Below are 15,625 nucleotides of genomic sequence, written 5' to 3' on the forward strand. Positions count from 1 at the left end.
GCCAGACAAAGTCACATTCAGAGGCAGATCATCCCTCAGGTACTGATGACCTTTGATTGCTTTCTGTGTTTCTCTCTCACACTTCGTTTGTTTGGTTTCTGTTGGTACCACTTTGTTTGGTCCTGCCAAGCTGGTCTTTCCAGGTCTGATTAGAATTAGTGAATCATTAATGAGGCTTTATAACTGGTACAGTAAGATACTTCCCCAACAATATGAGTGTTTATTTGCTGAAACAACGCTTGGGAAGTCAAAGCTGGTGACTTTTCATCACATACTGATGAAGTCTTTTAGAGAAACCAAAGAAAAGATATGTGAATGGATTTACTATTCATTTCTGACTCCCATCACCTCCAGCCAGAGTTGTATTGAGGGAAGGTACCTCCCAAAATCAGTAGTCATTATCTCACCGGTCCTGGAAGAAATCTGCCTGGGAGGCATTTTGATGCTTTCTTATAAATGCTGTGTGGAGGTGGACAGAAGAGAAGGGGTCCAGCCCAGGTCGTGCAGCTAGTTGGCAGTGAGGCTAGAAAAGAAACCAGATCCGTGTATTCTAGCCCAGAAGTGTTTCCTGACTCTCTGCAAACCACATCCCAAACTGTACATACAGTTTCTCCAGTCCTTTGGTGAGTCACCCTAGCCATTACTATTTCTTTGGCTGGCATACAGTTACCATTGCTATGCTTTCAAAATTTAAGACATTGGCCAATAATACTTAATGAACCTTTTAGTCCTATTTGGGCGTTAGTCCCCAATGCTGTATCCTAACCCCTCAGAGGAGAAAAAAAGGCCAACTCAAAGACTAAAGATTCTGATGAACCTAATATGAACATGCTGATCTAAACTTACTGAATTTCTTTAACATTCTTATTTGTCTAGATATTGGGTAATCCACTGAAGGAAAAAAAAATTAAATCCCTAAGTGTGGACATGTGGGAATGTACCTATAACTCTAGTCCTGAGCTCAGCTATTTGTATGTTGGGAGAATGAGGAACTAGCCCCACCATAAAACAGCCCAGGGCACAGGACTTTAAGTGACTTAATGTACTTGACTTCAGCCTTTTTAGTCACTACATTATTTCCCATGAAACTGGCATCATTCTCTAGAGCAGAAATGAAACTCCAAGCCAGTTAGTCCCCTCCATCACCAATTGTACATTTTAGTTGATCCTACTCTCCTTCCTCTGCCCAACCCATTCTAGTTGGATATGTGAAATTCTAAGTCCTTGGCCATTAGAGCAAACCCAACATTAGAGCAAACCTAACAATAAGAATGTAAGACTCGAGACTCTTTTTTTTTTTTTTTCTTTTTCCAGTCGTGGGCTTGAGCTCAGATCATATTAAGTGAAGTAAGCCAGACTCAAAGGAACTTTGGCTCAATGGTTTCCCTCATTTGTCATAATCAGTGGAAACCTTCGGCTCTCCTAGCAGAGATTTACAATAGAGCAAAACCTTGATGCAAAAGGCCATATAGTAGGATGCTGCATGAAAGGATCTCTAGGATATAGAAACATAAGCCATATAATGAATGATTGTTGTTCTTAAGGTACTATGTTATCTCTCATATCTTTTGCTGTCCCTTGGTTATCTCATATTGTTATAGTATCTCACTTTGTTACCTGATATATCGGATATATTTGTATTTGGTTATTTGAAATTGGATAGGGAAGTGGGGAAAACAAGATGGGGTGGGGGTTGGGGGGAGGGAAATGGGGACCAAGACATGTGAAAGGGTATCAATGTATGGGAATTAATGTACCATCTATCTGGCAAATATCATGTAACCCTTCTATTAATTACAATAAAAATATATGAAAAAAGAATGTAAGACTCCTTTGATAAATATGAATTTGACTTTCACTGATATCTAAGCAACTCCTTAAACACTCCCAAGTACATGTTACTTTGATTTTACCTTAAACTAGGGGAGAGTCATGGAGTAAATTAAGAGAGCGTGAAGTTCCCAGAATCAATATTACAATATTGCTATGGCAATGTCATAATATTCTGCCCTCCTGTACTGATAAGGGAAGATCTAAGAGCTATTAACCCTCTTCTGCAGAAATGCTGGGGATTCCTATGCTTGAAGCAGATTAAAAGAAACAACTAAAAGAAAGCAAGTGTACAAAGTAAAATGAGAATTACTTAATAAACGAGGGAATACAGCAGTATGGGACCATTTAGTGTGGAAGTACTATGGCCAATAGAGGCCTGTACTAGCTGTTTTGTGTTCACAGACCCCAACAAACACTACTAATTCCAGTTCACAGTGCTGTATATTTTTCAGCATTTGTTATATAGAAGTAAATAACACACTAAAGAAAAAGCTCAGGAAGGGTAGACAAATGAAGAGATGAAGGTGGGGGTAGAAGAATGCAGTCAAAAATTCAAGTAGCCTTAGCCAGGAACCAATGGCTAATGCCTATGATCCTAGCTACTCAGGGGTTAAGATCTGAGGATCATGGTTTGAAACCAGCCTAGGTAGGAAAGTTCATGAGATCCTTATCCCCAATTAATCACAGAAAATGCTAGAAGTAGTGCTGTGGCTAAAGTGGTAAAGCACTGGTCTTAAGTAAAAAAAGGAGCTAAGCGACAGTACTAAGGTCCAGAGTTCAAGCTCCAAGACAATTAAGAAAAGTGAGAGAAGAGGTGGATTGGGAAGGATGGATGAGTATATTGAAAGGAATAAGACTGATCAAAATGCATTGCATTCATAAACTGCTTTGTTGCATAGCAACTCCTTTGTAAAAGAATTTAAATATAATAAAAATAAATGAATAAAATCAATTGGCACAATTACATTTGGCGAACAAAAGAAATATCTCTACCAAAAAGTCTTATCTATGCAAATAAAATTATATAGAATTAAAGAGTATAAAATTGTTGTGTACCAGTGGCTTATATTTGTAATCCTAGCTACTCAGGAGGCTGAGATCTGAAGATTGTGGTTCAAAGCCAGCCCAGATATGAAAGTCCGTGATAATCTTATCTCCAATTAACCACCAGAAAACTGGAAGTGATTCTGCGGCTCAAAGTGGTACAGAGCTAGCCTTGAACTGAAGAGCTCAGTGACAGTGCCCAAGCCAAGAGTACAAACACCATGATATACAAAAAAGTATAATATTATAATATTAACAATCCTAAAATCTTGCCTTTCCAAATACATTCAATTCTAAAGTATTCCAAATCATTGTGTATTCTGGAGATCCTAGAATATGTGATCACCTGCTGATGCTTACCCACAGAAAATCAATCTTTGCACAGTCTGAAGCCACTTTCTACTTTGCCCAAGGCAGAGCAGATGGTTGTGGCATCTATCCACACTTCTATCCCCTCCTCTGTCAACAATCAAGCACTGACTCTTTATGTAGTAATTGATGGGAGGGTAAAGGTTGATATTTTCCCACACACACTTCATTCGTAAGGAAAACTACTGCTGTAAGTCATTTCTGTGTCCCTGTGATTCAGTTGTCAAATGTCAGAATCAGCTTTGTTTGAGCATGAGAAGACTTGGCTGGGAGGTGACTGTGCCTGTGAATCCTAGAAGACGCCTCTCATGAGGAGTAGGGAGTTAGTGACATCTGCGGTTTTCTTTTCAAACTCAAAACTCATTTGTCTAAAATAGAAGGATTGATGATCTGTCGTTTACCAAAAAGTTTACATCAATTATTTATTTTGTTTTTTTGGTTAGTTGTTAGTTTTGAGAGGGAAAGAATGGAGATAGGGTCTCATAAGGTAGCCTAGCCTTGATCTTCCTGCTCATCTGAAACTACAGCATGTATCACCATGCCTGGCTCACATCGAATGTCCCCAAAGGAATGGCTCATTACATAACTTAAACTCTAAGGGAAAAGGCCTTGTTTTCCTTGTTTGTGTGCCCCGGGAAAGCACCAAGTTGTCTAAAATACACATATATGAAATAGTGTAAAGAAAATTCAATGTATACTTGATTCTCTTAAAATGGTATAATCAATAGGTGATTTCCAAAAGTCAACAAAGTCTTTCGAGGATTGTTTGACCCTAGAAGGATACTAAGTAGACAATAAATAGATGTCAGTCTACTATTTAAATAGGAAGACATCTTTTAATTATCTTATTTGTGGTTTTTTTTTTTTTTGCCAGTCCTGGGGCTTGAACTCGGGGCCTGAGCACTGTCCTTGGGCTTTCTCAAGGTTAGAACTCTACCCCTTGAGTCACAGCACCACTTCCAGCTTTTTCTATGTATGTGGTACCAAGGAATCGAACCCGGGTCTTTGTGCATGCTAGGCAAACACTTTACCACTAGGCCAAACTCCTGGCCCCTGTTAATTATCCTCTAAACTTAAGGGGAGGTAATGAGAACTGGTTTTTACTTATCTCCACAGAAGAATTTGAAGTCACCTTGTTTTCTCACCTCAGCCTCCTCATTTACTACAGGTTCCACAGACTGCTCCTCACAGAAGATGCACCAACCTTCATGTAATTCACCTCTACAAAAGCCCAAGAAAACACCAGAGAATGAGTGGCTCTTGAATGTGGATACTGAGCAACCCCACTGTGATCCAGAAAAAAGTAACAGTGTGTCCTGGAAGCTTCCAGCAAGCAGTCCTCTTAGCTTCATGGAGAAAATAGGATCATCCAGCCCAGAGACAAAGTCCCAGGACCATGGAACATCCCTTCAGCATCCCTGGCACTCATCAAAGAAGCCCTGTGAGAGCCAGGGCCTCATGCTCCAGTTTGACCGACAAGCTCCAGGCCGCATTTCCACCTCTCCCACTTTGAGGAGATTGCGGGGTAGTGGTTGGGGGATTTCATCTCTGCTAACCCAGCAAAATGCCCTGGAATTACCCACCTGGGGAAGCTGGAGTGGACCTGGGAGGCACCAAGGTTGCCTTTCCAAGAGTCTCCCTGGAAGTCCAAAGTGTTCATCACCCTCCCTGTCACCCTTAACACCTCGCTCAAGATTGCCTTCTGACCCCGGAAGCATCCCAAACACAGCTGACAAAGTCAGCCCCCAATCCAGGCCTACTGAAGACGTTGCTCTTCCTGCGCAGCAGCTCACTGATGAGACGTCTCTTCACCAGGCACAAGAAGACCATTCCCTGCCTTGCTCCACCCCAGGGTACCCAAGTCCTAAGGTAATATAGCTCTGATCACCCACCGTGCAGTTAGTGGACTACCAAGTGAAATAGGTCTCGGGATCACATCATGGTCCCAGAATGATATTGCTAAGTACAGACACTGAATCTCACCTAGAAGAGATGCCACACTTGGTAAAGAAGGAAAATGGAGAACTTGTCTAAATCACTTTATTCTGTGTTCTTGATGACACTTAAGCCACTTAGGGTCTGTCAGGCTTTGGATAGCAACACTACCTCTCTTGCAAGTACAAACTACATGAAGGCAAGATGGAATGGCTGATTGAAAAGAGTGAGAACTAACTTTATATTTCTCACTCACTCTTCTCTCTCCCTCAAAGCAGAACATTTTAGCTAGAAGAGAAATTGTGTGTCCTTTCAAGGGATCGATTTGCTTTGGCCTTTTGGATAGTTTTAAACCATCCAAAACAATATTTTTTAAAATTTTTTATTGCAATTAATAAAAGGGTTACATGATATTTGCCAGATAGAAGGTGCATTAATTCACATACATTGATACCCTTTCACATGTCTTGGTACCCATTACCCTCCCCCCCAAGCCCCCCCATCCGTCTTGGTTTTCCCCCCTTCCCTATCAAATTTCAAATAACCAAATACAAATAAATTCAATATATCAGACAACAAAGTGAGATACTGTAACAATATGAGATACCCAAGGGACAGCAAAGGAGATGAGAGACAACATAGTACATTAAGGACAACAATCATTCCCAAAACAATATTTTTAAAATAATATTTTTCATTCATTACAGGGAGAAGAATTCTATGGATCCAGGTATGCATGTACTTATTTTCTCTAGAAATATCTATTGACCATTTACTCTTATGTCTTTTTTAATTGTCTTTTTAAGTATACAGGAACATTTAAATTCAATATGTGTGTTTATAAGGATACATCTTAATCAATATCACCCCCTCCATAATTCTCCCCATACATGTATGTCTTTATTTCTGCTCTGATTGATACAGTAGGCATCTATCTGTGCATTTGGTTTAATACTTCCATCTGTATTTGGGCTTGGGGTATAAGAGTCTTGATTTCAGGAGACTCCCTTCAGAGCACATTTTGCTATGTCTCTTTGGGGCAGGGTATAACTCCTATACAAGTGCATGCCTTTCATTCTGAATTGTCAAAACCTAGATCTGGAGTGTTGATTAATGTCCATTTAGTAATAATTCTCTCTGGCAAAGAAAATGGAAAGGCTGGAAATATTCAACAGCCTTTCAAAGAGAAATTCAAAGGAAACAATTAAAAGGAACAAGATGTCCTCTTTAAATCTAGCATGACCTTTAAAATGACACTGATGAGAACCTGTACTCTTATCTAGAATACAAGTTGATTGTGTTGCTTTGGAAACTAGGGCTTTGAACTTTCAGCCTGGCCTCTTGGTTATAGTAATTGTTTGCCTTCCTTCCCAAGGCTGAAAAGTTTCAGTAGCAGGAATAAACTTTGGTTCCATACTAAATTTCATCCATTAAATTTGTGGGATTGACATGGAAGCCCTCATTTCATATAGACAGACTCAGAAGAAATAGCCACTGTTCTGCCCAATCCTCCATTCAGTTTGCTATTCATATATGTTCTTTTATACATTCATCCTGAATTGTCTAAATGTATGGACAAAGTCTAAATTATGGCTGGGAAGTGGCTTAATAGTAAAGTGCTTATCTAGTATGGATGAAGCTCTGAGTCTGATTCCTCAGTACCACATAAACAGGAAAGGCTGAAAGTGGTGCTGTGACTCAGGTAGTAGAATGTTAGCCTAAAGCAAAAGAAGCTCAGGGACAGTGCTCAGGCCCTGAATTCAAGCCCAGGACATACAGAGAAGTATAAATTACTTACAGAGCCTCAAAAAAAATGCAAATTATTCTGTATAGTATATCAATTATTGTACATAACAAACCACACCAAAAACTAAGAATAACAACCAGCCACTTTTCTTATACTTTTATGAGAATAAATTTTTTCCAAGAGCAAAGATCACTCCAACATCTAGGAGTCAACTACAGTCTATTTCCAAATATATTGAAGAAAGATATGGATAGAAGGAAACAGTCAGGTAGATAGACTATCTGGATTACAATGCCATTAACGACCTCCAATGTATTTTTGTTTTGACAGGGGATCTGGCTAGAATCCAGGCAAATAAGATGTATGAGTGAGATTTTACACTTCAGGAAAGAAGGGAGAAATGGGTAGGGAGACTTCTTTATATTCCATAGTTACAGAAAATTGCCTCTCACCTAACTTCCATGTGACCCTGACAGACTCACCCCAGTCCTCAAAAAGAATTAGGGGAAAGTTAAATATACCAAAATTTAAAAATGGGTATAATACTAGTTTGGAAACCAAATGACAAGGTGTTTGAAAGTGTATTTTGAGGAGTGGGAAAAAAAGGCAAATATTGATTCATCTGGGTACCATTAGAGGGCAGTATAACATGGAATTAGCTAAAAGCTGAGTCAAATGTCCGAGTCTGAATTCTATCTCCAATTCTCTCTGGCAACATGATCATGGACAACTTCTTTATCAGCTTGAAGACATCTTCATCCATGGAATAGAGATGGAATTAGTATCTAGTTCAGAAGTCTTTTGCACGGATTAAATAGAGTAAGCCAAACAGTGGCTATTATTTTTAGAAGCATAGTTCATTCATTCACCCATTCAGTACTTCTCATGCAACTTAATTATAATTCTTTCTAAAATATTATGACAGAGTTAAAATAACTGGCTATGGAAAGCTCGTATGATGTATCTGAACATCGAGTTCAATAAGTTGCACATACTTTATTTATAACCAGTGATTTCCTGGCATAGACAGTACTCAAATATTCTAAGAAGGAAATGAAGTGGATTGGTTGGTTAGGTTTGGACTTGCCTATAGGGTAAATTACTCTGTATATTTTCTCCTCCAAGTACTTACTTGTCTCCCTCCTGTGTCTTGATGAGCTCAAGGTTAACATCTCACTTTTGTACTTACCACTTGAACATACTTTGGATTTGTGGGCCATTTGAACAATTATTTTATAATTCCATTTAGTAATATGTTGACTCATTATAAAAAGGGCAATAGCCTGGAAAGAGGGTGACATTCTAGATTGTTGCCCATATCTTTAGTAACCAAATGCAGGCATGTTGGTGTAAACCTATAATCCAAATACTCCAAAAGCTAAGCAGGAGGATAATGAGGTTAAGATAAGCTGGGCAACAAGAAAAAAAAACCCAAATATATATAACTGGTTATCCCTAAGATACCACAGGGAAGGGTATTCCCCTGTCCTGTCAGAGACTCTATGGTAAGACTTCTAGGTGCTCTGGGTTTCAAAGTAAAAGACAGGTCCTCCCATTTTCATTCCAATCTGCACTTATAAAGTAGCTATCAGGCGCAAGGTTCTAAACAAAAGTAAACTGTAGAAGTCTTCCATTCTTTCTGACTTCACTGGATTTCCATCCAATAATATACTTTTCATGGAAGTTGAACTAGAAATTATAGACAAGCATACAAGTGAATATTCCCAACCATCTTCTAAGGCTCTCAATGGAAAAAGGCATATCCTGGATTTAAGCAAGAGAATTACCATTTCTCTGTTGATTTATAAGAACATCTTTAAAGATTATCACTAAATCATAATTTACTCTTTCTAATCAACCTATCCTTTAAAGCAAGCATTTGAACTGCTCTACAGATAGTCCAGGGAAAATCAGAACTCAGTGAATGCCAGCTGGTATTCAATAAGAATAATAAATCAACCGAACCAAGTTGATGCTTATGAAACCTATGAATCTGGTGCCCAATAGGGAGTATATTTCTAGCAGCTAGAAACTTTCCCTCTAGCATTTCCTCAGGCACCCACATGCCAGAGCAGCCTCATCTAGCAGAGTGCTGACTCCTGGGCACAAAGCCTGCTAGGCTGTGGGGGTAATTCCTGGGATTCCCTGCATTGTTGCTGTCTCACCCCATACCATGAGTCTTCCAATCTGCAGTGGAGAACAGAAGGAGACATTCTGGTACCAGAAGGGAGACAAGGTTATTCCAGCAACCATGGGACTAGTCCCTTCGGATCTGACCAGCTTGGGACAACGCAACTCAGGGTTAGTGTATATATGGCTGTAATGGAGTTTCTGGGTGGGTATGGAGCCAGGGATAGGGTGACACACCCTAAAGGGCTGCCAAGTCTGGGTAAGGCACCAAGTAATACAACTTGCTGGACCCAGAAAGTTGTCCTGAATCCAAGTATTGGAATAGCCAACTATCAGACAAAGCAATAACAAAATGTGTTTCTCAATAAAGGGCAGTAAACTCATGTGGTACTATGATAGCACCATGTACCATGACAGCAGGTTACACTGCCCCCCAAATTCACCATTAGTTTATTTCTTATCTGAATCTCCTTATGATGAAATTAGATATCTAAACTTTCATGCACACGCACGCACACACACACACACACACATACCATTTTGTTTGGGGAGAGGAAGAAATGATTGCTTTGAGCATCAGAACCCAGTGATCTTGCTTACATAGCATTTTTAAGTAATTATTTCTTACTTTATTTTATTTATTTTATTTTGCCAGTATTAGGCACTCAGGGCCTGGGCTTTTCTCAAGGTTAGAGCTCTACCACTTGAGCCACAGCACCATTTCTGGCTTTTTTCTATGTATGTGGTACTGAGGAATCGAACCTGGGTCCTCGTACATGCTAGTCAAGCACTCTCCCACTAGGCTAATCTCCCGGCCCCTTACATAGCATTTTGTTTTGTTTTGTTTTGTTTGGGTTTGGGTTTTTTTGCCAGTCCTGGGCTTGAGCTCAGGGCCTGAGCACTGTCCTTGGACTTTCTCAAGGCTAGAGCTCTACCACTTGAGCCTCAGCACCACTTTCAGCTTTTTTCTATGTATGTGGTACTGAGGAATCGAACCCAGGTCTTCATGCGTGCTAGGCAAACACTTTAACCACTAGGCCAAACTCCCGGCCTTTACATAGCATTTTAAAAGAAGCAATCTTAATATTTAGAACAGCAAAAAACAAGACGCCAATTTGTAGCCATCCCTCCCCAGACACACAGGTAAGTAAGCATCTTAAATTCAAAGTACTGCTAATTTCACTACTATTATTTATATTGGTATCATGTGTCAGAGCAACTCTTAGTGGCACAGACCAGGAACATTTTCAGTTCTAGGAAATCTAGTACAATGAATGATATAAGGCTCATTTTCTACATCTTTCTGTCTCTTCATGTTGTTGGATACTAATATTCTCTCTAATAGCATTCCTGGATCTCTGTATGGTTACAGCTGTGGTCTTCGGTACTTTCATTAATACTTATTCTTGTTTGATGAACAAAAACCAATTTATGTCCATAGAAGGTCAGTGATGCCTCTCCAGGGCATTTCTACCTTCCTTGAATGAGCATCATGGGGTTTTATCCACCAAAGCAAAAAGCCAGGGTCATGGGCTCAGGCTTGTGCAAGCTAGCTGTCTTTCCTCTCCTGCATACATGCAAACTCAACACCAAAGCTGACCTTTCAAGTGGATGTCTCTCATGTTAGAAGGTACTCCAGACAAAAGAGAAGTGAAAGGGATGTAGGCAACCATCTATAAGGGGGAACAGAGAAAGTGAGGGTCTCAAATTTTATTTTGCTATTGTAAATGTCTATTATTGTTTATTTCTCACCCACAATTCATTTGAGGACCATCAGTATTTTATTGTATAGGTTAATGTGTCTATGTATTCAAGAAGCTTTTAGAAGACCTGCTTTAAGACTATGCTTAGTGACTTGATTCTGTGACATACAAGACCCAGGGAAAGCTGTCAATAAAGACATTAGAAAATAAAAATGTGTGGGTAGTAGGCAAAATGTGTGTATATGGGTGTGTGTGTGTGTGTGTGTGTGAGAGAGAGAGAGAGAGAGAGAGAGAGAGAGAGAGAGAGAGAGAGAGAGAGAGAGAGAGAGAGAGAGAGAGAGAGAGAGAGAGAGAGAGAGAGAGAGAGAGAGAGAGAGAGAGGTGATACTCATTGAATAGAGAGAAAAAAAGATTTCTGAGGAAGGATATCTAGGCAAGAGTTTCAAGATGGATCAGTTTGCCAAGCAAACAGAATGGAGAGAGCAGGCAGATGGGCATTACAGGAGCCAAGGCATGGAGGCAGGCATGTATTTAGAGAACAGTATGCAGATAATTATTGCTGCAATTTATATTCCACAGGATTTCATGTTGACAAATGATAAGGAAAGCCCTAAGCCCTGTGCTTATTGTGCTATTGACTCAACAAATGGTCAGTGAGCTGCACTAAACAGGGGCATTTAGACCAGGAGCTAGGAGTATAGGGTAATAGAGGAAATAGGCATGAATCTAAAAAGCAACCTTTTAAAAGTAAAGCTTTCCTTGAGAAAGGACAAACATGAGAGGATTATGAAATTCTTTTCTCTTTCATCCATGACAATGGTTTGAGAAAAGCAAAGAAAAGACAGGTACAAACAGATTAAACAACCCCAAGGAGAAGAGATAATCAAACAAAAATGAGCCCAATTTTATTTTCATGTTTCTCTAAAAGAAATAAACTTTTAGTTACCCCCTGAGCCTAGATCTCTTGATGTGTGGAGGATTAGGCTTGGGAACAGGGAAGGTGCAAAACATTTCCATCCAAGTCTTCAACATTTGAGAAGCCATTCTGAGCAGTGATTTATAACCCATTCCTTTTCCAGAGAATAAATTTCCAAGTAAATGAGAAGCCAGAAAGGAACAAAGTTAGACTTAAGTCTTGGACAACTCACCTTTAGTGACTGTTCAGAGCACAGGAGGATAAATGAAGGGAAGGACCAAATTAAGAGGTGATTCGTTCATACATAAACAATGCCAACAGCTTATCAGACAGGTTACAGAGGAGGGCATGGAGAGGAAGAATTACCTCTTAAAACAGCAGGGAAGACTTCTTAGAGCAAGCAACCTTTCATAACTGAAACTTAATTTTTTTCTTTTGTCTACAAAAAACTATCTATAGATTCTTGCATTCTATAGAATTTTATAGAATGTAACTTATTCACGAACTAGAAAATCCTAAATTCTACTATTCATACTTTAAATGACCTAAAAAAGGGGAAGCAGGATTAGCCAAAGGGTGAAAATTTAAGTGATCTCATTTTCAAAAATGTGAAAGAGCTGGGCATGGTGGCTCACTCCTATAATCCTAGCTACTCAGGAGGCTGAGATCTGAGGATCAAGGTTCAAGGCCAGCCTGGGCACAAAAGGACCTGAAACTCTTATCTCTAATTAACCCCTAGAAAATGGAAAGTGGGGCTTGGCTCAAGGGTAGGACAGTAGTCTTGAGCTGAAGGGCTCAGGGACAATGCCCAGGCTGAGTTCAAGCCCCATGACCCATCAAAAAAATGTGAAAAAGTTGAAACAAATTATTTATAATGTCAAAATTGCTGCTATCCTCCTCTAATGAGTGGCTAGGGAGCTGGATGAAATTATAAATGTAGTGACCCATCTCAAATCCACTGACTTGGAATTTCAAAAATGGAACTTAAGGGTGACATTTGTAATAAATCCCATAGAGTGTGCTAATGCCAAGCAGACTCATCAGTAGCTTGATGAACTTGACAGGATAAGACCAGGATAAGACCACTATCAAACATACTGATAAGAAAGAGAGCATGGGAGCCAGGTGTTATGTGAGAGAGGAAGGAAGTATGGGAAAGAGGGAGGGAGGAAAGGGTGGGAGGAAAAAGAGATGGAGATGGAGGGAAGAGAGAGAGAGAAAGAGAAAGGGAAGGAAAGGAAGAGGAACAAGGAAGAGATAGGCAGACATGAAGAAATGGATGGAGGCAGAGGAAGGGAAGGAAAAAGAGGGAGATGGAGGGAGACGGGAGAGAAAAAGCACCTATGATACAACAGTAGTCAACTGTTTCTTTTTTATTTTGGTACCCCATGTCTTGTATATATTTTTATCTGATTTGGGGAAGAGAAGGAGAATAACAAAATGATGAAACAAGGACAAAGTGTGAACCAATGCAATAGCAATACTCCAGAGACACTAGGTTGAAAATGAACTTTACAACTTGGGGAGAGGGGAGTTGGTAGGGGAATAGTGGGAGAAAAAGGAAGGAGTGGGTAACAGTGTTCAACAAGAAATGTACTCATCCCCAAGTCGGCTTCTGAGTCCAAACTAAGAATGTAGACATGTGTTTGAGTTAGTCTAGATTAGAAAATGTTAGCAAGGACCAAAGAGGTGGCAAGTTAATGTGGGGTGCTTGTAAGTCATCACAACCCTCCCATGCCTGGTTCCAGAAGTAGTCTCTGAATCCTTCCTAAGATACCAGGCTAAGATCTTACTTGCATCTCTTGAGCACAGATTCTATGAACATAGACGGAGTTCTGTGGTACTGAACTTGCCAAGATTTGAAGTGTTCCCTGGAGATCTTCTGGTGTCTGATGGAGCTGCCGATTACGATTACTTGTGTCATCCACTTCTGCTGCTGAATTCAGGTGCTGTTCATTCTACCTATGTCACTGTATATTTGGATAGATATGGTCATTAAGGGAAAGAGATTTTCCAAAAGTAGATCAGTTAGACTGAAAGTCTCATCAATTAGAACAGGCACAGACATGAATGATCAGAATCATCTACCAGTTTTATATGAGGCAGGCCATTTACATGGATAGATAAGGCATTTGTCAAATAATTATACCAAGTTCAGGACTTAGGACAGATACACCAGTAAGGGTGAACATTTCAGATCATAAGGCCCTTGCTTGACTGGTAGACAAGTTATCTATATTTATTATAGTTATTGTGCAGCTGATCTATTACTTTATTCCTGTCTTCAGCCTCAACTAGTATATTCCAGCCAGGGTGGAATGACTGTAGAACGACTGTATGATAAAGAGTATCTTACAGGTAGATCTTCAACTATGAAAGATGAGAATACTGTAATGTTGGGGAATGGGGAATTTACTCATAGCTTTGAGGGCATGTAAATCAAAGCCTTGGAGAATTAAAAAGACTTAAAGATTATTCATGAGGATCAATTTTACAGATGAATCCTTATGTGGAAATGTAATATATATACTAGATCTACTTAAAGTTCATAAACTAAATGCAGAATACATTCAAAGACTCATATCTAAGGCATCCTCAGAAGTCTTAGACTCCTGGAAAATCACTTTAAAAAACACTAAGCTCATTGTTTATTCACCTATGTTCAAAATGAGACTCATAAAGGAGAAGTGGCATAGTAACGGTGAGTGCTGATTTGTGTCAGAGGTATGGGATTAAGGCTCCTGACTCTTGGTCCAGTTTCAACTAGTCCGATTCAGTTACACAGTAAATGGCAGGTGGAATCTTCTGTATTCAAAACCAAAAGCTACCAGGGAATACCAATAACATACATTTTTATGGCTCTTCATCTTTCATACTTCCTATCTTAAGTGATTATATCACATTGGAATGAACATCTATTATCTACTATGATACAACTCAAATAGACAAACCAGAAGGTATAGAATGAGATGCTTAAGGATATGGTCCACCTCTGGAAATTAGAGCTAAGTCTAAACTAAACATAACCTAGCCTATGTGTCATGAGCTAAGATTAAAACAGATTGGCACATGTATCATGACATTCACAAATGCTCTAAACCCATTAACAACTACAGCAGTTCCCCAAAACCAGAAGCTTTGACATCACTTGAAAAGTTGTCAGAAATACAGATTGTGGGGCCCCACCTCCCACTTCCTGGATCAGAAACTCAGGAGAGTATCCAGCAATCTATGTCTTAACAAGCCCTGAGATGATTCTGATGCCAGCTGAACTTTAACAGCCCCAGCGGAAAGAAGCAAAACCCTGAGTTCTGTTTTCTAAGTTTCTTTTGTTAACTATACCTAGCATCACAGTAGAAGATGAACAAATCCTCTACTACAGCCCTTCATGCCCTATTTTATTTTAGGCTGTTGTTTTATAGAGCTGGAAATTGGACTCAGGACTGGGAATTGAACTTTGTGATTGCTAGAGAAGATTCCAGTCCTTTTGCTTTTAGTTTTTATCAGATTGAGTCTCACACTTTTGTTCTGACTGTACTGGAACTGTGATTCCTCCTCCTATCTCCATCTCCCAAGTAGCTGCAGTAACAGGTGAATATCACCGTACTTGTTCTCTCCATGCTTTCCTAAGGAGATTAGAATCCAGATATCATATTGTAGAGTCATGCTGTAGAGCATATGATATGCATATGAGCTGTGATATGCATATGTGTCTCTGGAGAAGTGGAGATTCTGATTCAGTAAAGCAAATTTAAGACAGATGATGAAAGATCATGGATACAACAAAGATTCATTTAAATCATCTGAAAACTTGTTAGATTTTCCCCAAGACTCTAGAAGTTTATCCTAGAAGTTATCCTAGAAGTTTGAAAAACAGGAGAGAAATTTGCCAAGGACTGGAGCCTCACTAATTGCAGTTCAAATTGGATTTGATAATTCACCACCTAT

General features: G+C 39.5%; 1 protein-coding gene across 1 annotated transcript in view; it reads left to right on the plus strand.

Moving 5' to 3' along the window:
* Positions 1-4,581: 4,581 nt before the first annotated feature.
* The window catches only part of Plekhg7 (pleckstrin homology and RhoGEF domain containing G7), a 45,896-nt gene continuing 34,852 nt past the window's right edge, over positions 4,582-15,625 (plus strand). Inside the window, exons 1-3 of the mRNA XM_090328380.1 lie at positions 4,582-5,115; positions 5,889-5,911; positions 13,490-13,623. Coding sequence (XP_090184506.1) covers positions 4,597-5,115; positions 5,889-5,911; positions 13,490-13,623 — 676 coding nt within the window. The 5' untranslated portion in view covers positions 4,582-4,596. The remainder of the gene's footprint in view (positions 5,116-5,888; positions 5,912-13,489; positions 13,624-15,625) is intronic.

The sequence above is a fragment of the Megascapheus bottae genome, chromosome 2, assembly GCF_031878675.1.
Source record: "Megascapheus bottae isolate mThoBot1 chromosome 2, mThoBot2.hap1, whole genome shotgun sequence".
In the NCBI taxonomy this organism is placed as follows: Eukaryota; Metazoa; Chordata; class Mammalia; order Rodentia; family Geomyidae; genus Megascapheus; species Megascapheus bottae.